The sequence below is a fragment of the Priceomyces carsonii genome (genome assembly GCF_900007245.1).
Source record: "Priceomyces carsonii strain CBS4050 genome assembly, scaffold: Debaryomyces_carsonii_scaffold_3, whole genome shotgun sequence".
NCBI lineage: Eukaryota > Fungi > Ascomycota > Pichiomycetes > Serinales > Debaryomycetaceae > Priceomyces > Priceomyces carsonii.
The window spans coordinates 667,842-691,311 of record NW_026946676.1 but is presented as its reverse complement, the minus strand read 5'-3'; the positions used below and the strand labels follow the sequence as shown (position 1 = coordinate 691,311).

Sequence of the window (23,470 nt, the reverse complement as noted above, 5' to 3'; positions counted from 1 at the left end):
TTTAATGCTATTTTTTATTTTCTGTCTGTCGTATTTACAAAATATTCCGTCAAAAAAAATACTTTGAAAGCATCAATTTATGTAGGATGCGAATAGCATGATCTTAAGATATTTGAAGTATCGCTTAAATCTGATAATGAAGAAACCGAAAAAGAACGTTATCGCCATAGTAGGGACCACTGGAGTGGGTAAGTCACAAGTAAGTATCTCGTAACAACACATGAGGAAATTAAGACTAATTTGCGAATAGTTTAGCATAGATTTAGCGAAACAGATTAATGGTGAGGTGGTGAATGCAGATTCAATGCAAGTATATCAGGGCCTTGATATCATAACGAATAAGCATCCACCTCTAGAGAGAAAGGGCATAAAACATCATGTAATGGATCATGTTAGCTGGACAGAAAACTATTTCATACATCGATTTGCAAGAGAGGCTAATGCGGCAATCGAGGATATTCATAGCAGAGGTAAGATACCTATTATTATCGGAGGAACACACTATTACTTACAGAATCTATTGTTCAATAATAAAACAATTGAATCACAAGAAAAGACCAGGAGCTTGAAACTGTTGACGAGTGAGGAACGCCAGTTGTTAGAGGGGCCAGTTGAGGACATATTTAGTAGACTTAAAGAGATAGACCCAATCATTGCAGAAAAATTCCACCCTCAAGATAAGCGCAAACTCAAAAGAGCACTTGAAGTTTATTTATCAACGGGAAGAAAACCTTCTGAAATCTACCATGATCAGAAACTTCAAGAGCTAGAAGATTCCTCTTTGAAGTATAACACATTATTGTTCTGGATATATTGTGAGCCAGAAACCTTGAAGCCGAGATTGGACGACAGAGTAGAGCAAATGATGAGTAACGGAGCAATTGATGAAATCAAGAACCTTTACAGTGTCTACAAAGCACAGAATCCACCTCCTGACTGCACGAGCGGAATCTGGCAAGTCATAGGCTTTAAGGAATTTTTGCCGTGGCTCCTAAATCCAGAAACGAGACTCTGCGAAGAAGGTAAGGAAAGAATGAAAATTAGAACTAGACAATATGCCAAGTATCAAGTCAAGTGGATCAAGAAACTATTGGCTGTAGAGTTGCAGAAGGAAGCCCGCTTTAACTACATGTACGGTGGAAAGCTTTACATGTTAGATGCAACGAATTTGTCCAAATGGGACGATCAAGTTAAACAGGTCGGTTTTAGTATTTCCAATCAATTTTTAGAGGGTGGCCCGCAAAATGTCGCGTTCCCTCAAGTGCCTGAATGGCTACAACCTTATTTTCCAAGCGACGACTTTTTAACAAATTTTAATAGTAACAAACGATTGAACTCAGTGCAAAATTGGAGACATTTTGAATGTCCGGTTTGCCGAGATCGGAACGGTACTCCGATGGTAGCTGTCGGCCAAGAAAGTTGGCAGATTCACTTGAACAGCCGAAGGCATAGAAGACAGATCGCTGCAAACACTCAGAACCTCATGCGCAAAAGGGATGACGACAAGGGATGTACAAGAACAGTTTAATGTACAACAGACGTACAAATAGCATATGTATGTATATACAAATATTAAAATACAGGAGTTAATGCACTATTCATACATACAACCACTGCATTCATATATGAAGGACCTCATATAATAACGCTTCTAACCCCGTCAACTTACCAGAAAACCCAAAGCGACGGCTCAACAACCCCGCAATTGCCCTCACTACACGAGTTTATGATACTTGAAGAAATTGCATGGGCAAATTGAATTACATTTCTTGTCTCTTGCGAATAACTAACTAACATCCTTTGGAACGAATACAGTAGCTAAATTTAGTGCAGTTGTAGATGTTTTTCGTATATGTGATAGTCCGCACTCTTGACTGAAACAACCCCAGATCGCTAGGACGATCTATTAAATACAGTACACATTCGAGCCCTTACTGACACCGAGGATCCATGCCGTACTAAACTTTCCAATAACAAATTAATTTCCAGCTTACTTTGAAAATCCTCTTTTCGCTTATATATCCTAATTGGGCATCACTGAGCGTTTAGTAAACCAAATTGTCGTGTACCCAATCAACAGGACTTTGGATGCGACGTATTTCAGGAAGGGAGCTGAAATTTTTTTTACTATGAAATTTCTTCCCTATGATACGAAAGCTTCCTATTCACTGCACCGTTCACTTAATGGATGATTGGAGGGGAAAAGGAAGCGAGATTGATCCTCGAAATACGTCCTCATACTAAGCTTACTTGTGTATTCTTGGATTCTGCGTTTTCGGGACAAAAATGTAGACATGTCAACTAAGATGTGTAGGTTTCGCAACCTTGTAGCGTCTTGCTTTCAAATTCTAGGCCATGATATTTAACCTCTACAATAAGAAATCCAGTAAGCAAGGTAGGTACAAGGGGGCGGGAAGTATGAGCTTTGTTGTAGTGTCTAAGGACTTATGAGTCTAATCCCACATTACTCGGAAGCATTGCGTTTTGCAACGCCTGTGAAATTTTAGAGCCTATTGTAGAATGGCACAAAAAACTTGCCGCCAATGAATTTTAATAGACTATGTTTATTTCCTATCTAGTCCAGTTATACCTTTAATTAATAACCCAAGATGAAAGATAAATTCACTAAAAATTTAGAAATATAATAAATTGTTCCTCGAAAGGAATATGAAGATAAGACGCCACTAAAGTGGCTCTATAAATACTCATGGATATCATTAAATAGCGCGTATGCTAAAGGTCAGCAATTGAAAAGCAACGGGACTCCAAAATTTTAAGACTCGGACTATCGGGCATGTCACACAGCAATGATGTAGATGAGGAACGTGAGCTGCTTTTACCACTTGTCTTCGGAGTCTTGCTGTTTCCCATGCATGACAAATTGAATTCTCTGTTTAGTCTCTCTTCAGTCTGCAATAATTTGGTATCTATATCGCAGAACAAAGAATCTTGTTGCAATTGTAAACTGTGTAGGTCATATTCGGAACACCAACCAGATCCTTGTAACCTCGATTTGGTCAACTCAAAGGCATCAACCATCGATTTTCTTTGAAATTTCAAGTAAGAGGAGTACCTAATTAATTCCTTCGCTGTCTTTAACTCGTCAATCGAAGAAATTTTTTGGATATCATAATCTTCATTACTATCAAAAATTTTATCAAGACTTATAGTCTCAAAGAAGGTTTTCTCTATATCTGAAAAACTTTTCTTTGAACAGGCTATGTTCTCTGAGAGCATGATCATTGGTGATGCAATAGGTGGTGTAACTGGTGCGGTTAAGGAAGTTGGCGTTGAATGTGTTCTCGATCTATTTGCCTTGAATTGTATGCTGTCTATAGTTGAGATAGATGAGTCATTACTAAGATTCTTCGTATGTGTCTGAAGAGGACTTAATGTGGGTCGCACTTTAGGGTTACTAGAGCTTGAAAGTGAAAGATTTCTCAAACCCTTCTTTAAGCTCTTTAATCTCTTCAAAGGATTATCTTTAGTCTCCCTTTCCTTTTCTTTTTCTTTTTCTTTACTAATGAAAGTTGTAGATGTTGGTGATGACAATATCAGAATATTGTCAAGTAAACTCGGTGCACCTAGCTCATAGTTTGAAAAGCTTGGTCTTTGACTTATAAAATTTGAAAATTCAGAGTCTCTTCTTGATTCGTCCAACGACCCATCGTCTAAAGATGATTCAGCGGCCGTGTCAATAGTATGTGGAGACTCAAAGCCTTCTTCATCAGGTAAGGGAGGTAACAAAACTTCTGAGTCAGTTAGACCCGTTACGATGCTTTGCCTTTTTGTCTCAGGTTCGTGTTCTTCCATCACTATACCAAGTCCTGAAAATTCTGACATGGCTAGCACTTTATACCGCTTAGATATGTATTGTTATAAGTAAATTCGAAAACAGCAGCTTTTTCAGAAGACGTTCGTTAATTGCTATTTTATATCTTGTAATTCTCTTCTACGTTCACCAGGTTTTACAACTCTTTTCCCTCCTTACACAACTCTGTAACTAGTCCAGCTTGTTCTTTATTGAACCGCTGTCTAGAATTTACTAAATGTGCCAAGTCACTAAGTTTGCTTTGAGCTGAACTTTGGGCCTTAGACAAACTTTACAACCCACTCGACTGGATGGACTTACTCAAGTATATATTCACTCAAGTTGTACTCTCTCCAGCCGTCTGCCGCCTTGGTGGCGCACGTAATATATATATATGTAAATATAATTATAGTCAGAAAAGGCTCGCATCTCTTTTCGGTGAAAAAATGTTCTGGCCTATGCGTACAGATGATTTTAATCATTAGTGATCTTTTGGCAAAAATGCTACAGCGCACGTCTGACATGGAACAATAGACTAGCGTGCCAACTCAGTATACGGGAAACCGAAAAATTCGACCAACTAGCAACAGCGACATAGGGGCGCTTGGCAAAAATACCGACCATCGAGGGTCATTATTGGTGCTGCCGGACGGACGAGTAATTTGCCACAGAGGCATGTCACACATAGGGAAGGTGCCGTAAAGCATACAGAAGACGCGTAGTGGCATAGTAAGTTGATATTATTTGTCCTTGGCGTATATAAATTTTTCCGTTACCTGGCTGCCCCTGATGTCAAGTTTGCCAAGCTGTGGGCCCCGACACTCCAATTCAAAGTTGATCCTTCATCACTTTTGGCAGCTTCATTTGCTGTCACCATGTAATGTGTAAGATTATCGAATTCCCGCAATAGAGTAGAAACCGGTAGAGCGATCTACAACCCACCATCTCAAGCGAGAAACGACAAGAGGTGGTTCCAGACCGACTTTTTTGCCAGACAAAATTTTCACTATTTACTATTGGTGCTCCTACTATTTACGGGCGTGCTGATCTCAAACAACGGTTAGGTAGCAGAGACGAAACCGGACCTGTGCACGATTCTGTATAGGGGAAGAAATCATGCAGCTCAACTTCCGCTTCAGTATTGCTTTCGCAAAAAGATTACTGTATACCGGAAATGATTGTTTGACAGTATCCGCGCAGAACGTTGTTCATGTCGGTTAATGTGAGTTGCTGCTATTTATTATGGCATTCTTTATAGCAAATATCTGCACAAATTTTAATGAATCTTAGATCTAGTTGCTGACAGTGGAGTAAGTTATCTTGCATTTTTCATTTGCCGTCGGTGATACTTTTTGGGTGTTATTAAGCGCGGTGGCGAATTTTCTTTAACACATCTTGAGGAAGCTAACTTCGCTCGCCGCACATTGCACGTGCTTCATTGGAAAAGAAAGTTGGCCGTGCTTTGCTAGCCGGCGCCTGTGATAGCTTTTTACAAAAGGAGGGGTTTATCGGCAGTATATGTTGACTAAGCCGAATACAGTAACAGCAAATAGACTATGTAATATTTTGTAAAAGTTAAAGTTAAGGTGTAACATTTTAGGAAGTTCTCGCACTCTTTCGGCGAAGTTTGCTACAGAGATAGCGGCTATAACTGTCGTGGGTCTAATTGTTACAAAGGATCGTCGATTTAACACACACACTTGGATCGTTCTGTGACGAGAAACAGAAGATAAATCAAGATAGCGAAATTTGTTAGGATCGGCTTTAGTCAAAATAACCACACGAATAAATAATGCTTAGATTAGGGGATAATATGGTTCTTAGCTCTGAACAATGCATTGATAGGAAATCGTACTGATAGGAAAAAGGAGATGTATCGGAATCCACACATACTATCAGAGATTATGTAGAATTTGTTGAGAACTCAGTAGTTCTTCTTTATTACATTTCTAAAATTCAACTGAGACTAAAGTCTGATTAAAATAATCAATCATCCCAGTTAACTTATAGAGACATTAGAGACATTAGACAGTAAGCCAATTGGAAAACTTATTTAGGAAGAAGCATCATGGTGTTTGATGGCTAAGAAGTAGTCAATTCCAGTATGCGTATAGATAGGATTCTAAACAATTTTTAGTGATCTTTTAGAAGTACGCACAATTCATACAATTCTGAAGATGGTCCCTTGGCCTAGTTGGTTAAGGCGTGGTGCTAATAACACCAAGATCAGCAGTTCGATCCTGCTAGGGACCATTATTTTTTGTGTTCAATTTTGCTGAAAACATTGCTAAATTTATGGATCATGAAGAGAGAATCGATTTTTTGTAGTTCCAATAGTTCTCCCTGATTGGATCATATGTTAAAGCTAGAAGATCATATATGGCTGCTGACTTATTCTTGTCTTTTGTTTCATATATGTTTGCTAATGCTTCCAACGCAAATGAAGATCGAATAATTTCAGTGACCCCCATATTTGAAATATTAGCGAACTGCAAGCAGAACAGCTCAAGTTCAGAGATATCCATTCCAAAGACTCTGTAAATTCCTAACAAATAGTTCCAAGAAGAAGGATTCTGAGGACATCTCTCAATCTGATCTCTAGTGTATAAGATCTCTTCCTCCACATGAGAATCAGTTTTAGAGAACTTGATGTAAAATCGATGTGACCATGCAGAGTTATTCATTACATCCTCATCAATGCATGAGTTGACAAAAGTTATCTCTTTTGGATCTTCATGTAGCCCAAAAGTTTCCACCAACCATTTCCTATGCGACCAGACGTGATGATTTTTACTATCCAGATCTAGCATAGCATTAATGATGGGATACTCTCTGTGAGGAGGAAAATTGTCGATTTGACTAATGATAAGTTGACGGTAGTTCCATATCTGGTAATTCTTCTCGTTATCCAATGCAATCTGTTCACACCAGTCTAATTCTTCTAGAAGGTCGTTATGTAAATGGCGCAAGATATTATACCTGTAGTTCCAAATCGTGTAATGCGATGCAAGAAGCTCAATTCCTTTTTCTGTAATATATAAAGCTCGTTCGGAATACTCTTTCTTCTCCATTAATGCCAACAAAATCCCCATCGTCTCTTTGTACTCATCATCGTATAAAATACGGCAAAGTTGAGGCTCTTCTTCGTTCAACTCCACTGGAGTAACATCATCAAATGAATACGGCATTGTTGTATTTCTTGACTATTTTTGCTTACAAAAAGTCTTCTCCTTGGATGTCAATATCCTCTTTTATGTGTGTAAAATAAATGCGTGAAAAAATGTCCCAAAAGCATTGGACCAAGTTCAAGGGCCGAGACAGAAAATCAAATCTTAGACATATTGTGATTGATTCTCCTTTTATGATATGACTCAGTTACCTGATACAGCACTAGTAGTTGTAATACTTACGTTTGGTGCTTCAGTGTATCTTCTTTTATCCTTGATAATTCCTAACTCACAAGTGCCATTGTTAGTGTCTATATTTTTGGGAACTAATATGTTTTCAAGATCCAAACTATTCCACAAATTAGTCGAAAATGTCACTTCAAGACGAAGAAAAAATGGATTCACTAATATATTAGGGTCGTCAACGAAAGAGAACTATCAAAAGTACGAAGCTTTGAGCCGAAATATGAAGATCGAACTCTTGACTGCAATCAAATCCATGGACGACTATAAGAGTAATTGCGAGAGTATTAACAACAGGAGAAGGTCCCTTTTTAGAAAAATGAGTTGGAGCCAAAAAAAGCTAGCCGAAAGTATCGGATATTTGAAGAAGTTGAATATAATTGACGAGAGCATTTCGAAAAACCAAGAAATATTGGATGAGGTTGTTAAAGCTTCCATCGGAGCCTATAGCTTATCAATAGAAGACTTCAATATTCTACAAAATCAAAGAACGGCATCATCTACAAACTATAGAGTAATAGAAGCATTAGGTCATATATATCGAGATTGGACGCCAATTGGATTCCAAGAGCAGGTTCCTCTTTTGAAATATATCAAGCATTACCTTAAAGAATTTATCACCGAGGACGAGAAACTGGAAACTGCAATTATAATACCAGGTTCTGGTTTAGGAAGAATTGCACATGAGTTGGCATTGTTGAACTTCTCTTCAATTCATGCAATTGAATACAGTGGGTTAATGTATAACTTCAACCAGTTCATTTATTTAAATAATGAAAGAAGATACGAATTCTTTCCTTTCAATCACTCGTGCTCAAACTTCTACACTACTGGTTCTCAGTTTAGAAAGTACGATATACGGCTTGATATTGCAAAGCCGAAGTTTTTGCATCACCATCATGAGGACTTTTTAAACTTTTCGTTACCTAAAAAGGAGAAAAACGTCGTTATAATTACTGCTTTCTTCATCGATACGGCAGAAAATTTATTAGATTACTTGGACAAAATACTGAAATTAACGGGCAAAGTGAACACATACTGGATAAATGTGGGACCTTTAAAGTATGGGAGTGCTGCTCAAGTTGAATTTAGTGCTGAGGAATTAACGAAAATTAGAAAGAAAATGGGATGGACTGATATAAACCTGACTTGTAGCTTGGACAATAAGGATGAGCCGTTAGTGAGTTACATCACAGACAAAGAAAGTATGTGGCAAGGCTACTATGGTTTATCTATGTGGGCATCTAAAAAAAAATAAACATTAATATGCATTAAAGGATACTCTATTCTACATCATTCCTATTTAGAGATATCTGATCCCTTGTTAATTTGAATTTTCTTGTCTCTCCCTCCACTTACAATACCAATTTCCTCATTCCAAGCGACATCAAATACCATATTTTCCCCACTCGGAGCATTAGAATCTCTTACAATTGTGTACATTGGCTTTTCAGATCTAACATCCCATACTTTGACAGTTCCATCATGAGATGCGGAAGCAAACATGTTTATATTATTTGGAGATGCTTCAAGTCCAACCACAAAATTAGTATGACCAACTAACTTGGAAGTTGTTTGGTTCGATGCGACTGAACTTACTCTAGGGTCATGTAAGTTGATATGACGCGCTGATGAACCAGTTGCCAAAAGATTGACCTCCGGTAACTGTAATATAGATAACAAAGAATAACCCGTCGATCTGGTATCTACGCACCGTGATGTGACTAGATCCCATGTCTTCACTGTGTGGTCTTGAGAAACAGAGTAACCTACGGTTGAATCATTTCGGTCAAAAATTGCGCCCTCAACAGGTTCCGTATGAGCCTCTAAAAGGGCCAATGGTGCACGTCGTCTGACTGAAGAGTCCTTCAATGCCATCTTCCTTCTTTTCTTTGAGGCCGTAGATGTGCCATTGGGTTGATTGTCGAATGATTCAACTGCTGTCATTTCCTTGTGATTGGTGGACCAAAATCCAATAACATTATCATAACCAGCCGACAAAATTCTATTAGTATCATGTTGTATAGCCAAAGAAACGACAGGAGCCTTATGTCCCTCTAGAATCGCTATAGTTTTTCCTTCTTCTGTGTCCTCATTATCATTCCCAATTGAACCGATTGCATTGTCTAAAGAAGTTTTCCAAAGTCTTATTTGTCTATCATTACCAGCAGAGACTACTCGAGTCGGTGAAATCCATTTCACCGCTTTTATGGAAGCGGAATGTCCTACGTACTGCTTTTCAACATCACCTGAAAGATTATATGTCCGAACTATTCCATCATAAGATCCAGATAAAATTTTTGGTTGTTCTATCGTCATGTTCGAAGATGAAACACTTTTTGAGTTCGAACTTATGCAATCTAATGAGGATATCCAATCATCGTTTTCGAAGGATGCCAAAAATGAAGGTGGTAAAACTGCTCTAGTGTATTCTATGGCCAAAAACGCTTCATTAGAAAGTCCCTTGCTTGTTAAGTAATCTTGTACCGAGCCTCTTAATAACTCTCCATCTACTAAGAATTCGAATGGGATTGGTTTCTTTGCTTCCTCTTCATTATCATTACCTAACAAGTGATTGACAATTTCAGAAAGACCATATCTCTTCAAAGACACAGGTACATACAACGGTACATCGGATACCTGCAATTCCTCTAGGCCCTCATTTGTAATAAATTTAACTTTAATCTGCCTTGATTCTTCCGCCATTTTAGAATGAAGGGCTGTCCACAATATATATATACAATGCTAGATCTAACTAATCGATATATAGTAAATGAGCTTACTTGTGTGTACCACTTGAAAAAAAAAAAAAAGTCTGTCTGAAAAATTTACATCTCATCGCACGAACGCATTCTCGTGCATCGGGCAGCCACCTTTCAAAAGTGTAACAAAAAAATATTAGAGAAGGTCCATACCATTCCTGTCCGAATATAAGGAAGACAGAAGACTTCCAAGGCATCCTTTATCAATTTATTGGTATAGGTATGTCAGTAAAAATTTTTTTTTCAGAAACTTACAGTCAAATTTACCAGATTAGTTCTGGTGATTGGACGCATAAGAGGCACGGATGCTTTAGAGGCGAGTCTTCCTAAAGTTCCCACAGTCCTCATTCCCATATTAGCGCCATCGCGAAGTCCTACTCCATCAGTAAAGTTCTTTCGCCTAAACCTTGAGGTTAGTCTGGACTTCTTTATAGTCGATACAGACCTCTTATTGCTTGTGTTTGCATGCGATACAAATGCACCTGGATCACTGACATAGCCCTTCGTGAAGAAGTTCTTAAGAGCTCGCTTTATCCTTTTCCATCTTCTCTTTCTTGTAATGCGTGGTGGTGGAAGTGATCTCATGTTATCTAATTTGCAATGACTTGTTTCAGGGCCAATTCAATTCTGTGATTAAGCTGCCAACCTACTTCGCTCTAGAACGTATATGAGGCTCTTGTATTTTTTAGTTTTGTTTGTTGTATTTAGAATTCTTTGACACAATTAGATTTTGCACCCACGATTGTATTTGTGGAAAAGCTCCGAGGAGTTCCCACTTTTGACTCGGACAAATGCAGCAAACTTTACTTGGACATAGAAAAAAAAAATAACTGAAGTAAGAGATCTCCGAATAGCAAAAGCATGATTGGCTCTTAGCTTTGATACTATGGCGGTTGCCTTCATTCTGTTACCAAACTTTGTTCATGTATTGAAGTATCTTCGGATCTAATGTATACATTTCACTGTGCAGGTCTTTAATTTAGCAAAATTTTTAGGCGAAAAGCGATGGAGTCATTTGCATCGGAAACTATATCTTTTGGGTATTTAAAGACATAGACTTCTTTCAGTCACAGTAGTCACTAGAAAGCAGAAGCAAGTGATAGATATATTCCAGTACTACTTAAACTTCATAGGACCTAAAAAGTTATAACTATAAGCATGTCAGAAAAGCTCGATGATGTTCCCGTCGAAGTATCTAAAGTGTTCGACACCATTTTAGTGTTGGACTTTGGATCCCAATATTCTCACTTAATCACACGTCGGTTGAGAGAATTTCAAGTCTATGCTGAGATGCTACCATGTACTCAGAAAATTTCAGAATTGAGTTGGACTCCTAAAGGGATAATCTTGTCAGGTGGCCCTTTCTCAGTTTATGAGGATGGTTCTCCCCATGTTGACCATGATATCTTCAAGTTGGGCGTTCCTATCTTGGGTATTTGCTACGGTATGCAAGAGTTAGCTTGGATCAACGGTAAAGGTGTCGCCAGAGGAGACAAGAGAGAATATGGACCTGCTACATTACAAGTTAAGGACTCAAGCTGTGAATTGTTTAATGGATTCCAAGATTCTCAAGTGTGGATGTCTCATGGTGATAAGTTACATGCTTTGCCCACTGGATTCAAGATCGTTGCTATCTCTGATAATTCTCCCTATGCTGCAATTGCCCATGAGAAGGATTCAATCTTTGGTATTCAGTTCCATCCTGAAGTAACTCATTCAACGTACGGTAAGATTCTCTTGAGGAATTTCGCTATCGACATTTGTCACGCTAAAGCCAACTGGAATATGGAAAACTTCGTTGATACTGAAATTGCTAGAATCAGAAAATTAGTTGGCCCAACAGCGGAAGTTATTGGTGCAGTTTCTGGTGGTGTAGATTCCACTGTTGGTGCTAAAATCTTGAATGATGCAATCGGAGACCGTTTTCATGCTATTTATGTTGACAATGGTGTCATGAGAAAGAATGAAACAGAATCTGTTTACAAGAATCTTACGGAAGGTTTAGGCATTAACTTGACGGTTGTTGATGCTAGTGATCTCTTCTTGAATAGATTGAAAGGTGTAACCGACCCTGAGAAAAAAAGAAAGATTATTGGAAACACTTTCATACACGTTTTTGAAGAGGAAGCTGCGAAGATTAAGCCAGCATCTGGGCAGGAAATAGAATACCTCCTTCAAGGTACATTGTATCCTGATGTTATCGAATCTATTTCATTCAAGGGCCCTTCACAAACTATTAAGACGCACCATAACGTTGGTGGTTTACTTGAAGATATGAAATTAAAGCTAATTGAACCATTAAGAGAGTTATTTAAAGATGAAGTTCGTCACTTGGGTGAACTTTTAGGTGTTCCTCATGATCTTGTCTGGAGACATCCTTTCCCTGGTCCTGGACTTGCGATTAGGATTTTGGGAGAAGTTAACAGAGAACAGTTAAAAATCGCTCGTGAAGCTGATTCCATTTTCATCGAAGAAATAAGAATTGCTGGATTATATGAACAGATATCTCAAGCTTTTGCCGCTCTCTTGCCTGTGAAGTCAGTTGGTGTGATGGGTGACCAAAGAACTTACGAGCAAGTGATTGCCTTGAGAGCTATAGAAACTGTGGACTTCATGACTGCTGACTGGTTTGTCTTTGAAGCTTCTTTCTTGAAGAGAGTTGCATCTAGAATTGTAAATGAAGTCGATGGTGTCGCTCGTGTTACATACGATATTACTTCAAAACCTCCTGCAACTGTTGAGTGGGAATGATCTCTTTACTGGCTACTATTTTCGAATTCACCATGTGCACAATTATTCAATATACTAGATAAATATAATATGTAAGAACGGAATGTATCTATTTTCTTTGTAATCGTACCGCGTTAGCTATTAGCATGTCATTGTCATGGGATATGCTTAACATGAACTCTTCATCACTTTTGTCGTATCTATCACAGAAGATTGAAGGTTTGCCATGTTTATCACTACTTCTGTACCACTCTTTAAATTGAAATTTTATTTGATCAGAATGGTCTAAAGTCTTAAATACAGCCTCCTTGGCTGCCCAACTTCCTGAAAGCATATTTGCACATTTATTTAACTCATTACTCAATATTAATTTCTTGAACTGGGGTAGCTCATGATCAACATGTAAAATCCTTTGGGTTAGTCTCTCGATATACTTGTCATTCTTATTCACCAAAATATGTTTAAATCTTCCTATTTTGATTATGTCTACCCCAATCCCCAAAATCACATTCGCTCTACCAGCCATTGCAAAATCTTGAATTTTCATTTTCAATTTTCTGATAATTTTCGAATTGAAATATTGTCAAAAATTTGATAAAATCAAGATATACAGTTTGATTCTTCAAAAGAAGTCATTTAAAAGTAATGGCGTCCTCAGTACCTGGATTTAGACCGATTCCTGAATCAAAATATGATCTTTCAACTTATTGGGGTAGGGTCAGACATTGTGCTGAGATCTCAGATCCAACGATGCTTTTAAACACAAATAAGGATATACAAAATGCTAAAAGAATGATTTGGGACTACAAAAATGGTGTTTCACAGAAGTTTTCTCCCGAATTATGGAGAGCAAAGAGAGTCTTAGATTCATCTGTACATCCTGATACTGGTGAGACTGTTTTTTTGCCATTCAGGATGAGCTCCTGTGTCTTGTCAAACTTGGTTGTAACAGCTGGAATGTTGACCCCAAATTTGGGTAATGTCGGTACGGTATTTTGGCAGGTAGCGAATCAGTCGTTAAATGTGGCTATTAATATTGAAAATGCCAATAAATCACATCCACTTTCGGTAAGACAAGTGGTTGAAAATTTTACCATGGCAGTAACAGCTTCTTGCTCCGTAGCATTGGGTCTAAACTCATTGGTGCCTCGTCTCAAAGGATTGAATCCTCACACTAAGTTGATTTTGGGACGTTTAGTTCCTTTTGCTGCAGTTGTATCTGCGGGTGTTGTTAATGTCTTCCTCATGAGATCAGAGGAGCTTAAGAAAGGAATTCGAGTATACGACAAAAAAAATAAAGAAGAAGTTGGGATATCGAAGACTGCTGCCTTTTATGCTGTTGGGGAAACAGCAGCAAGTAGGGTTATCAATGCAACTCCCATTATGGTCGTTCCTCCCTTAATATTAGTTAGATTACAGAAATCAAGACTCTTGAAGGGAAAAGGTCAAACAAGAGAAATTTTAGCAAACATTGGTTTAATATTTGCAACTTCATTGGTTGTTTTACCCTTTGCGCTTGCTGTCTTCCCGCAAAGAAGAACAGTGCCGGTCAAAAAGTTAGAAGAGGAATTTCACAATTTGAAAGACAAAAATGGAGATAAAATTAATGAATTAGAATTCAACAGAGGCATATAAAGGGGTGTCATACTAATTTTATTCTATAACTGTATTTAGATGCTAATTTTATTTGTATTAGTAATATTAGAAATAATAGTAATAATATTGAGTACCAAGTTCAAGCCATAAGTATTCAGCCTCATCACATTTTCACCAAAATCTCCACGACGGAGTAGATTCAACTCCAACTAATTTCAGTATATCATCTCTATCTTTAAGTTGAATGAATCTATTATGGTCAAAGATGTTCAAACTGTCTGAATCAGTTGCATTACTATATGAAAGGACTCCGACGCCTTTTCCGCCTAATGAAGTATCAAAAGTTTCGAAACCCTCATTTGAAAACTCCTTTTTGGCTCTCTCCAAATCTTCTGGTTTGCAGTCTTCCTTAATTAAAGTTATTGCACAACCACCACCACCTGCGCCCGTTAACTTAGTTGAGCCAACAGCAAATTCATCTCCAATAATTTTGATTTTTTCTAAAGCAGGATGTGACACCCCTAAAGCAGCCAACAAACCATGGTTTATATCTACTAGTTCTCGCAACTTTGTTTCGTCTTCTTTGCAAAATGATGGTCTCATCATTATCAGGTAAGCCTCAGTTGCTATATGTTCCATTGCATCCAAAATAGATCCCGCAATTTTAGGAAAGTCAGTGTTAATCCGTGAGACATTCCCCACCAACGCAGCCGTACTCCTTGGTATTTTTGTAGAAGTGAGAAGTAACTTGAGAGGTGGGAAATTTCGCATAGTGGTACGGACAGAAGGCAAATTGGGCATTTGCATTCGTTGATACATGACAGCTCCACCATAGGTCGCTACCGCGTTATCAATTCCCGACGGGTTTCCATGAAAGCACTTCTCGCCTAATAAAGACCATTTATCAATGAAATCGGAGTTCTCATCCTTACTCTTGAATACCTTTTCATCAGATTTATGTGTTGGCTCTGACAAATGTTGACCAAGAGTCGATAGGCATGCTGCCAAACATACAGATGTGGCTGCAGAAGAACCCAACCCTGCTCCGATAGGCAAAGTTGACCTGATACAAAATATGCGACCTGACGTTTCTTCAGAACATAAATGCATATACATGTAAAGAAAGCAAAGGCAAGTAGTGTAATGAAACGTAGTATTAAGATCTCCTAAGCTCTCAGCGAGCCTGTCGACAATTTCTGGTACTAATTCCTCTGTAACTTGAGGTACATTATTTTCCACAGTTACGTAGCTCTTAACTTGTTTCCAAGGGAGGTCTTTCTTGTTCCAGCTGTGTGATAATTCAATATCTGGAAATTCTAATGTGATGATATCTTCATTTTCACTTGGTGTTGCAAGTAAATACGCTCTCAAACTAATAGCAGCTGCAATTGCTGGTTTCGAATACACAGCAGAGTGCTCTCCAAATATTATTACCTTACCGGGAGCGCTAACAAAGAAGGGTTGTCTTGACATGATGAGTAGGCTTTCAAGTGAATTAGTTGCAAGATTGTTGTAAATAGAGATTTATACGATGTTCGCGATGATTACTCTTTGTGGCACAAACCTCGATAGCACGGCAAAATGTAACCATTAGGTTCAATATAATATTAAGGATACACGAATACAATAATAATGATATGATTTGAATTGGTAGGCGAATTATGTAATAGAACATGCTTTAAAAATGAGAAAATTGAGAATTGTTATACCTAAATATATTAAGTCAAGATATCTTTCATATCACGAATCTCATCAACTATATTCTTCACGAACAAGTCAAAATTGGGCCCGCCCGCTTCAATTAGCCTTTGTTCTTCTAATGAACTAGCTGAGATTCTGGAAGCTAGAAATTTAGGGTGTTTCAACAAGTTATTAATGCATTCTACGAACTCTTCTCTCTTAGACTCTGAGTCCAATCCCGGTAAGACACTAATATCGACAGTATTAGTCTCATGCTCACCGAAATCATCTGTTCCATTTAAGTAGTCAGTAACATTAAATGAGCGCAATAATTGAAGTAATAGTAATATTTGATTAGTTTCCGCAACAGTGGCAGATGTAACTCTTATTGAAGAAGAATCTTTTGACCAGCTATCAATGCAATATTCAATCTGTTTACCAAAAAAGCGAAGACCCAGACACACCTCAGGCAAAACGTTAGGTCCAAGCTTGGCCAAGGAAGTTAAAAATATTGGTAAAATCCCGTTTGTCCAAATTTTGTGGAATTGGGGCCCAGAATTTATATGTATACCTCCTTGTCTAAGAGGATCAGATATGGAGCTTTGGACAAAAACGATAAATAACCCTGAGTCAACAAATTTGTTGCAAATAATCTCATTTTTCATTAGCTGCTGAATAAACATCAAACACAATTGAGCAAAGATCGGTTCACCGTCAACCTCAATCAAATGGGAGAATGAAAAAAGACTCAAAAGTGATTTGAGAGTGCCGTTGCTTTCTATAGTCTTGGCCATATCTCGCTCTAGATCAGGAGATATTTTCATACTCATAAAAATCTTTAAAATTGATAGTATCAACATTAAGTCTTCAATTTTATCATCGATCTTGGTCAAGATAGATGACTTATTTGTTTGAGATAAGTAAACTTCATTTTGCAATTCTATCAACACTGATTTGATGCCCTTTGCTATGATGAGTTCAAATAGACCCCTGAAGACACTGAAGAATTCAATCAATATAACAGACTCATTTTTGATCATGCTCAAAAAGCAATATAAAATACGAAGCTGCGGTCTGTAATAACTGTTTCCCTTATTCAAACAGTCAGGAAACTTTATGCTAGGTGAAGACAATATTTCTGAGCTAGACTTCACAATTTCAAAAATATTTTTGACATTTAATTTCGTATCTTGTTTTCTGAAGAAGGTGTAGCTGATATAAAATGCTACCTCTAATCTAACTTGGTATAACTCAACAATATTATCACTTTGAATCCCTTCGGCCGCATTGATTCTCAAGAGTTCTATAATGAGGTTTAGAAACTTCTGATCCACGGATGATTCAAATTTGCGACAAAAAGTTGTTAGTAAAGCTCCTAACGATTTAGCCACTGATACTTGAGCATTGAGGTAATTCGATTCATCACACGGATCATAAAGTTGAGAATAAAGCGGTGGCCATTCATCCTTATCGAACCTATCCGTATTCTTTTTACTCACTAACGCTTTTTCGGGAGATAAGTCTCCAATTTTGAATTTCTCGCTAATTGTACTGAAAAAAACATCTGATTTAATGAATTCTATGATGGATTTCTGGCACTCTTCGCTTTTTGTTGTAAATAAGACCAATGATAATATTTCTAACAATTTTGCAATCAATTTTAATTTACTTTCTTCAGAGTATAAGATAGAGTCATTTTGGTCACTCGAATCAATTAAGCTTACCGTGAAAATAAGTTCCTTCACAAATTCAGAGTCATTGTTATTTTCGCGAGTAGTAATCCATGAATTTAAAGCCAAAGATATGGTATTCGCCAAACGAACGCTAACATGGTAGGGTACATGTTTAATATCGCGGACGTTCTTTTTCAATACATCTAAAAGTGTTATAGATTCCGCATCTAGTTCATTTGAAGCTAAATCTTGTGAGAAGTGTCCAAAAAGGTCTTTTCCATTAACAAACAAAACTGCCATTCCTTCCTGGTTAGCATCTAAAACAGAGCAAATGAAATTATAAATAGCGATTTTCAATCGATATGGATTAATTGAGTTACTCAAATCTGATGCTAACGAGTACAATAATACTTGAGCATAATCTTGACCTAGATGCGATAACATCGAGGGTTTCAGTTGATCGCCCCATTTTCCATTCATCAAACATGTTAACAAATTGAGAACATCTTTCAGTAGAATTTCATTTTGTGCATATATCATCACTAATTGAGGAAGCCTTGAAAAAAGAGCCTTTTCAAAAGCCGACGGAGGCATATTAGCACTTGTTCTAACACCAACGATCAACTTTGCAAATGTAAATATTTCACGAATCCAGCTATCAAACATATTTGTCAAATTTCTCGGATTCTCTGCAAGCTCATCAATTAATGCAAGTATTGGCATTGTAGTTCTCGAAAAATCGTCCCCAGTTATTAAAAATGACGAGACAATAAGTTGACAAGATTCAGCGTATGACTCTTTATTGTGCTTTTTCGAATAATCTGTGAGCCCATAGTTTATCTCCAAGACGTTGCTGAAAATACTAGAAATACGACCTATCATCATAAATTTTTCTCTGATATCCTTGAAGTTACAATTAATGGAGCTCTCAAACACCATGAGTATATGCCGAATAAACCTCGCAAGAACCGAAGATTTTGTTTTCGGCAGATCTCTATCATTAAAATCAAAAACAAGCAGGTCAATTAGCGTGAGCAAAGCTAAAGAAAATTTGTATTCCCCATTTACCATTTCAATTGCACCAAAAATGGTTGATGCAAAACCTTCTTTCCCATTATTTGGTAGCAACGAGGATTTAGATATATAAGGTAAAACTTTATGTGAGGTTCTTTCCTTGGCAACAAAGTCGTCTAGAAACTTTAATATAGATTCTAAGATTTCCATATTTCTTGAATGCAATGCTTGCTCAAATAACCTTAAGATTACTTCAATAATATCTGAATCATCAGTATAAGCCGACATAGATTCCAAAATCGTTGTGTAATTCTGTCCCGAAACGGTGGCATTCATAGCTTTCAAAATGCTAAGAATCAAGGTAGTTTTATCTTTATCTGTGCTATCGAACAACTTGGATACATTTTGCAAGACTCTTCCTAATAAAGACCAGCCATTATATTTGTACAAAAATATAACAATAATTTCATCGCTATTTGAAGCTGGAAGAATTTTTGCTTTAGTACCTTCAGATAAAAATAGAGACAATTTCTTGTTGATCTCATAAGGAGGATACAAGTCAATTGACTTAGTCAATCTCACTAAGGAAGTATTTTCATTATCAATTTCATATAAATGTTCGAATTCTGTGGCTTTAAAGATCGTCGCATATGACTTGAGTTCGATTAATTCTTGATAAGCGAATTCATCATCAATCGAAACCAAGTTTAAGTAAGGCGTCATAAGTATTGGAAACTTTGCTCTTGAGAGAATGACTGCATTTTGGAAAGATACATCATCAAAAAAGCTATCTTTAACCACCCACTCCAAAATTTTTTGGATACATGAAGATATTTCAGGAGTCATCACAATCAATGGTATAGCAGAATGTATCACATTTGATATAATCACTGTATACATATGTTGGTCGTTTAAAACATTAATAATTGTAGTCATATCATTGAAGACATCTAATCTTGCATACTTCAATTTCAAATTTTCGATGCTTTGGACAATATCTGACAGATTCAAATCCCTAGAAAATACCAATGTCGAAGGCAATGCTCTCAGGTCATCAAGGAAAAAGCTCTTCTTTAGCAAAATGATTGACCAGCTATACATAACGATAGAACTTGGGTTATCTGAATTGCATATTATATCGTTAATCTCTTTGAATAGTTTGGAATCGTTAAAGTAATGAGTTGAATCCAACGTGGCGAAGTTTGCATCCATGTCTAGCAATAAAATCGATATAATAGTCAGTAAGGCTTGAATTATTGAGAATTGTTCGATATCATTTATATGCTGTCCTAACTCGTTCATGAAATTTACGGATCCCATTAATGAAAACCAACTTTCAGTGATTTCTTTATTTCTAACTGCGCCCTCATAAAGTAAGTTGGCTAGTACTCGGAGAAGTTGAGTTATAAATAAAATAGTCTCTTCATAAATTAGTGAGTCAATGTTTGACGTAGAAGCCAGCCTTAGCGAGGAAAATGAAAATATTTGTTCATTTAAAGTCTTGATTAGACGAGGTATGTAATCCTGTGACAAAAGAATTTCTTTAGCCAAGTTAGACATTATCATAGACTGACTTCCATTCGAAAGTTCAATAACTAAACTCAATATCACTCTCCTTTCGTTTAGCACTCTTCTACAGTAAAGCAATATTCTTTCCTCTTCCAAATACTTTTCTCTATCATCGGGCAACTTTGATTTAAGCTTCTTAAAATCAAACACTTTTCTTTCTGGGATTTTCTTGCACGTTTGACATATTATTCTCAAAACCTCATACTTATCTATTCCAAGGAGTTCTGCAATTTGCTCTGCATCCTTTATATTATTTGGAGTAACACCAGAATACAATACAGTCCGGAGTGAAAATTCTTTTAGTTCACTCTTCAAAGGTTTGCTGCTCGACTCTGTAAACGGTGATGGATTTAGTAAAACCTCTCTGTTTAATAAGAAAAACTCATTCAAAAGTTCTTCCATATAGTAATATCCACCATTGATAAGATACGAATATACACCTTCAAATGTCCACAATTGGGTAGCCTGAACGGGATTCAACGTCGCATTAGTCTTTTGAAGCCATTTATGATTTCGTGACTCAGGCATTCTTTCACCCTTCTCGAAGAAATTTTCTATTCCAAAATACGAGTGAACCGTTTATGTTTAGTTTTTGTTTATTAACTATGAAAAATCTTGAAAATTGATTATAGCGTCGACTTCCTATTTTGGAAGTATCTGAAAAAGTGGTTTGATATATAATAATTAAATAATCCAAATATCCTATAGATGAGTAGGTAATAGTAGGAATTCCAGATAAAGTAACTATACAGCTAATTCACAAAATAGATGTTATCGATATCATCTGGCTTCGCTGCGTATCCTTTGAAGGGATCTACAATAAGATTATTTACATCGAAAGCATTCAAGAAGCCAGGGGAACCCGGTAAAGTTGTGTTTGCAGTAGTAGGCAAGTCACTCGAATTGGAGTTTATTAGTTTGAGCCAGCTCTTGTGGCAATTCAAAATAACTTTCAAAGTTTCATGTTTATTTTTGTAGTTCCCATCAAATGCAAAGCTGTTTTCAGGCTTTCCGTCTGGTATCTTATAATCTTTGAACCATCTCCTGGTAGCATCCAACAAGCCAGGGCATTTTTCATAGACATCGTGAATATCATTCAAATGAGGTGCCAAGGGATCGTCAATTTGAATAACAATTACTTTCCAGTCAAGTTCACCATCGTCAATGAGTGCCAATGATCCCAAGATCTTTACTCGCTTGACTTCACCAGTCTCATATATGCTAGAGCCTATTTCGCAAACATCCAAAGGGTCGTTATCACCACGTAAATTCAATTCTTCACTCTTTGCTGTTGGATCTTCCCAAGTTTGAGGCAAGGCCCCATAATTGTGTATATAACCATGGAATGGAAATAAATTTTTAACAAATCTTACCTTTCCCTTTTTCACGTCTTGTGTTATAGGGTTGCCTTCTAACCTGGTATTTATCTCAAACTTTCCATTACTCCATCTTGGAATTTCCACAACCATGTTGACCTCGAAACTTTCAGAATCCAAGCCTAAGCTTATATCATGGAAATAAGATACTATTTTGCCATTGCTCGTAGTAGCATATTTCTTGTAATCTGTGGTAAACTTGGTACCCTGATCAACACTACTGATTCTATTTATCGGTAAACTTTTTTCACCCGTAGAAAGTTGCCGGGGCCGTAAATGCAGATTCGTCAAACTTAGCCTTGACTTGGCCCCTGAATACATATTTGGACTCATTTTGTTAAAGGGTTTTATTAGTCTATGCATCTTTTCACTTGCCAAAAGTCTCCACTAAATTCATAACTCGTCCCGAGGACGAATCTGATGCGACCTTTCTTTTAGGATGATACATGCTACCTGTATATAGCTTTATGAATCTTAAAACTAAATTATGTCTCACAAGTTGAAACTTCTTCGAATACTTGAAAGAGATAATTACAGTTAATAGTAAAAATATACCACCTTATAATAGCTACTTATTATTATTAGTGACTGAAAATTATGAAACTGATGTTAGATATAGCCAGAACCCCATGATGTGTACTACTATCTTGGCTGGCATGCATCTAGAAACCACTTTGATGATATCTTTGACAAATACCTACAAGTTGGAGGTAGAAAACTTGTGTTAACTCACCATAGGAACTAACAAAAGATATAATCGTAAACACAATAAATGCTATAGTAAAATGATAATATAAATGTATATCTTGCTAAAGATTAGAACCTTAGTTAGGTGCTTTACCTAAGAAAATGACTTTACCTTTCTCGTTGAAACCAGAGTTTTCGTCAGTTATAGAGATTGGCTTAGGAGTTTCTTCGATTTCTATCTTTGATAAGCCCATTGGATCTCTAGGAATCCAAACTCCAGGTAACGCAGCAGAGATTGCAGGCAAATCATATGCATGCTTATTGTCAGTCATATCCGGCTCTATGTTATAGGCTGCAGGAAGCATAGTTTTAACATGTCTATAGTTTAAAAAGACATCGGGCCTGAGGAATCTAATAATGGGATTCTTAGTTTCTAATGTCTTGAAGTCTCTATCTGCTAACAAGGGAACAACATTTGTTGATTCGGGTATGTCAGACTCATCGATTATGTCGTTTTTTATTTGTTCATGCTCTCGTTTTTCATTCATCAAATTATTCTTATCAAGATTCTTTTTGTCCAATATCTTAGTCTTGAACTCTGTAACCCCTTTGAAAGAATATGTCTGAGACACACCATCCAATGGCCGCATACAATCAAGTGCAACAACATCTAACAACGGACCAAATGCCTTGTTCAAGTTGACGTGGCAGAAAACAGTGGCACCTATCGCAATGGCCTGAAGTACGATTGGACCCCATCCTTTACCGACAGCAAAAATACCAATCATACATATCTGGCCCAAATAAATTCCAGTGAAAGTTTGAAATAGCGCTGTAGGATAGTTTCTACCTCTCAAATCAGCACCCTCAACAAGTACATATGATAAATTGTGGGCAAATGCAACGTATACTAAGAAAAATGCCGCAGCTGCAAAAATTAAAATCAAAGGTGCTATCATTGAAAAGGCCAAGCTTATGCAAATTAAATTGGTGTATACCGGATAAGTGGCACCCCATCCCATTGCACCAAGACCGCTAAATCTGTTCCACTTCTTTCTCACGGTATTGTCAAAACAATTACCAAGAATATAGTATAATAATAAACCGACAACCTGCGCCAAAGTACCACTGGCGATAGATAATCCTTGGAGCGTGAGATATG

General features: G+C 37.2%; 15 protein-coding genes across 15 annotated transcripts in view; 5 read left to right on the top strand and 10 right to left on the bottom strand.

The window, feature by feature from the left end:
* Positions 1–304: 304 nt before the first annotated feature.
* PRCAT00002884001 (tRNA dimethylallyltransferase) lies at positions 305–1,528 on the top strand (the record flags this gene model as incomplete). The annotated part of the gene is made up of 1 exon (XM_062952772.1): positions 305–1,528. The coding sequence occupies one exon, from the start codon at positions 305–307 to the stop codon at positions 1,526–1,528; it is 1,224 nt and encodes a 407-aa protein (XP_062809642.1).
* A 1,205-nt stretch (positions 1,529–2,733) lies between these two features.
* On the bottom strand, positions 2,734–3,843 carry PRCAT00002883001 (uncharacterized protein; the record flags this gene model as incomplete). The annotated part of the gene is made up of 1 exon (XM_062952771.1): positions 2,734–3,843. One exon carries the CDS (start codon positions 3,841–3,843, stop codon positions 2,734–2,736), a length of 1,110 nt encoding a protein of 369 aa, XP_062809641.1.
* A 2,145-nt stretch (positions 3,844–5,988) lies between these two features.
* On the top strand, positions 5,989–6,090 carry PRCAT00002882001 (uncharacterized protein; the record flags this gene model as incomplete). The annotated part of the gene is made up of 1 exon (XM_062952770.1): positions 5,989–6,090. One exon carries the CDS (start codon positions 5,989–5,991, stop codon positions 6,088–6,090), a length of 102 nt encoding a protein of 33 aa, XP_062809640.1.
* Positions 6,091–6,111: 21 nt separating this feature from the next.
* On the bottom strand, positions 6,112–6,999 carry RAM2 (bifunctional protein farnesyltransferase/protein geranylgeranyltransferase; the record flags this gene model as incomplete). The annotated part of the gene is made up of 1 exon (XM_062952769.1): positions 6,112–6,999. The coding sequence occupies one exon, from the start codon at positions 6,997–6,999 to the stop codon at positions 6,112–6,114; it is 888 nt and encodes a 295-aa protein (XP_062809639.1).
* A 178-nt stretch (positions 7,000–7,177) lies between these two features.
* On the top strand, positions 7,178–8,479 carry PRCAT00002880001 (uncharacterized protein; the record flags this gene model as incomplete). The annotated part of the gene is made up of 1 exon (XM_062952768.1): positions 7,178–8,479. The coding sequence occupies one exon, from the start codon at positions 7,178–7,180 to the stop codon at positions 8,477–8,479; it is 1,302 nt and encodes a 433-aa protein (XP_062809638.1).
* A 41-nt stretch (positions 8,480–8,520) lies between these two features.
* On the bottom strand, positions 8,521–9,927 carry YTM1 (Ytm1p; the record flags this gene model as incomplete). Its single annotated transcript, XM_062952767.1, has 1 exon — positions 8,521–9,927. The coding sequence occupies one exon, from the start codon at positions 9,925–9,927 to the stop codon at positions 8,521–8,523; it is 1,407 nt and encodes a 468-aa protein (XP_062809637.1).
* Positions 9,928–10,226: 299 nt separating this feature from the next.
* PRCAT00002878001 (uncharacterized protein) lies at positions 10,227–10,568 on the bottom strand (the record flags this gene model as incomplete). Its single annotated transcript, XM_062952766.1, has 1 exon — positions 10,227–10,568. The coding sequence occupies one exon, from the start codon at positions 10,566–10,568 to the stop codon at positions 10,227–10,229; it is 342 nt and encodes a 113-aa protein (XP_062809636.1).
* Positions 10,569–11,141: 573 nt separating this feature from the next.
* Positions 11,142–12,734, top strand: GUA1 (GMP synthase (glutamine-hydrolyzing); the record flags this gene model as incomplete). The annotated part of the gene is made up of 1 exon (XM_062952764.1): positions 11,142–12,734. One exon carries the CDS (start codon positions 11,142–11,144, stop codon positions 12,732–12,734), a length of 1,593 nt encoding a protein of 530 aa, XP_062809635.1.
* Positions 12,735–12,822: 88 nt separating this feature from the next.
* On the bottom strand, positions 12,823–13,260 carry PPT2 (holo-[acyl-carrier-protein] synthase; the record flags this gene model as incomplete). Its single annotated transcript, XM_062952763.1, has 1 exon — positions 12,823–13,260. The coding sequence occupies one exon, from the start codon at positions 13,258–13,260 to the stop codon at positions 12,823–12,825; it is 438 nt and encodes a 145-aa protein (XP_062809634.1).
* A 98-nt stretch (positions 13,261–13,358) lies between these two features.
* PRCAT00002875001 (uncharacterized protein) lies at positions 13,359–14,348 on the top strand (the record flags this gene model as incomplete). The annotated part of the gene is made up of 1 exon (XM_062952762.1): positions 13,359–14,348. The coding sequence occupies one exon, from the start codon at positions 13,359–13,361 to the stop codon at positions 14,346–14,348; it is 990 nt and encodes a 329-aa protein (XP_062809633.1).
* A 132-nt stretch (positions 14,349–14,480) lies between these two features.
* On the bottom strand, positions 14,481–15,782 carry ERG12 (mevalonate kinase; the record flags this gene model as incomplete). Its single annotated transcript, XM_062952761.1, has 1 exon — positions 14,481–15,782. One exon carries the CDS (start codon positions 15,780–15,782, stop codon positions 14,481–14,483), a length of 1,302 nt encoding a protein of 433 aa, XP_062809632.1.
* A 245-nt stretch (positions 15,783–16,027) lies between these two features.
* Positions 16,028–20,773, bottom strand: NUP188 (Nup188p; the record flags this gene model as incomplete). The annotated part of the gene is made up of 1 exon (XM_062952760.1): positions 16,028–20,773. One exon carries the CDS (start codon positions 20,771–20,773, stop codon positions 16,028–16,030), a length of 4,746 nt encoding a protein of 1,581 aa, XP_062809631.1.
* A 224-nt stretch (positions 20,774–20,997) lies between these two features.
* On the bottom strand, positions 20,998–21,984 carry PRCAT00002872001 (inorganic diphosphatase; the record flags this gene model as incomplete). The annotated part of the gene is made up of 1 exon (XM_062952759.1): positions 20,998–21,984. The coding sequence occupies one exon, from the start codon at positions 21,982–21,984 to the stop codon at positions 20,998–21,000; it is 987 nt and encodes a 328-aa protein (XP_062809630.1).
* Positions 21,985–22,445: 461 nt separating this feature from the next.
* PRCAT00002871001 (uncharacterized protein) lies at positions 22,446–23,330 on the bottom strand (the record flags this gene model as incomplete). Its single annotated transcript, XM_062952758.1, has 1 exon — positions 22,446–23,330. The coding sequence occupies one exon, from the start codon at positions 23,328–23,330 to the stop codon at positions 22,446–22,448; it is 885 nt and encodes a 294-aa protein (XP_062809629.1).
* A 35-nt stretch (positions 23,331–23,365) lies between these two features.
* The window catches only part of PRCAT00002870001 (uncharacterized protein), a gene marked incomplete at both ends in the record, with an annotated part of 1,641 nt that continues 1,536 nt past the window's right edge, over positions 23,366–23,470 (bottom strand). The window contains one exon of the mRNA XM_062952757.1: positions 23,366–23,470. This exon is cut by the window's right edge and continues 1,536 nt beyond it. Within this exon, the coding sequence (XP_062809628.1) occupies positions 23,366–23,470 (105 nt within the window).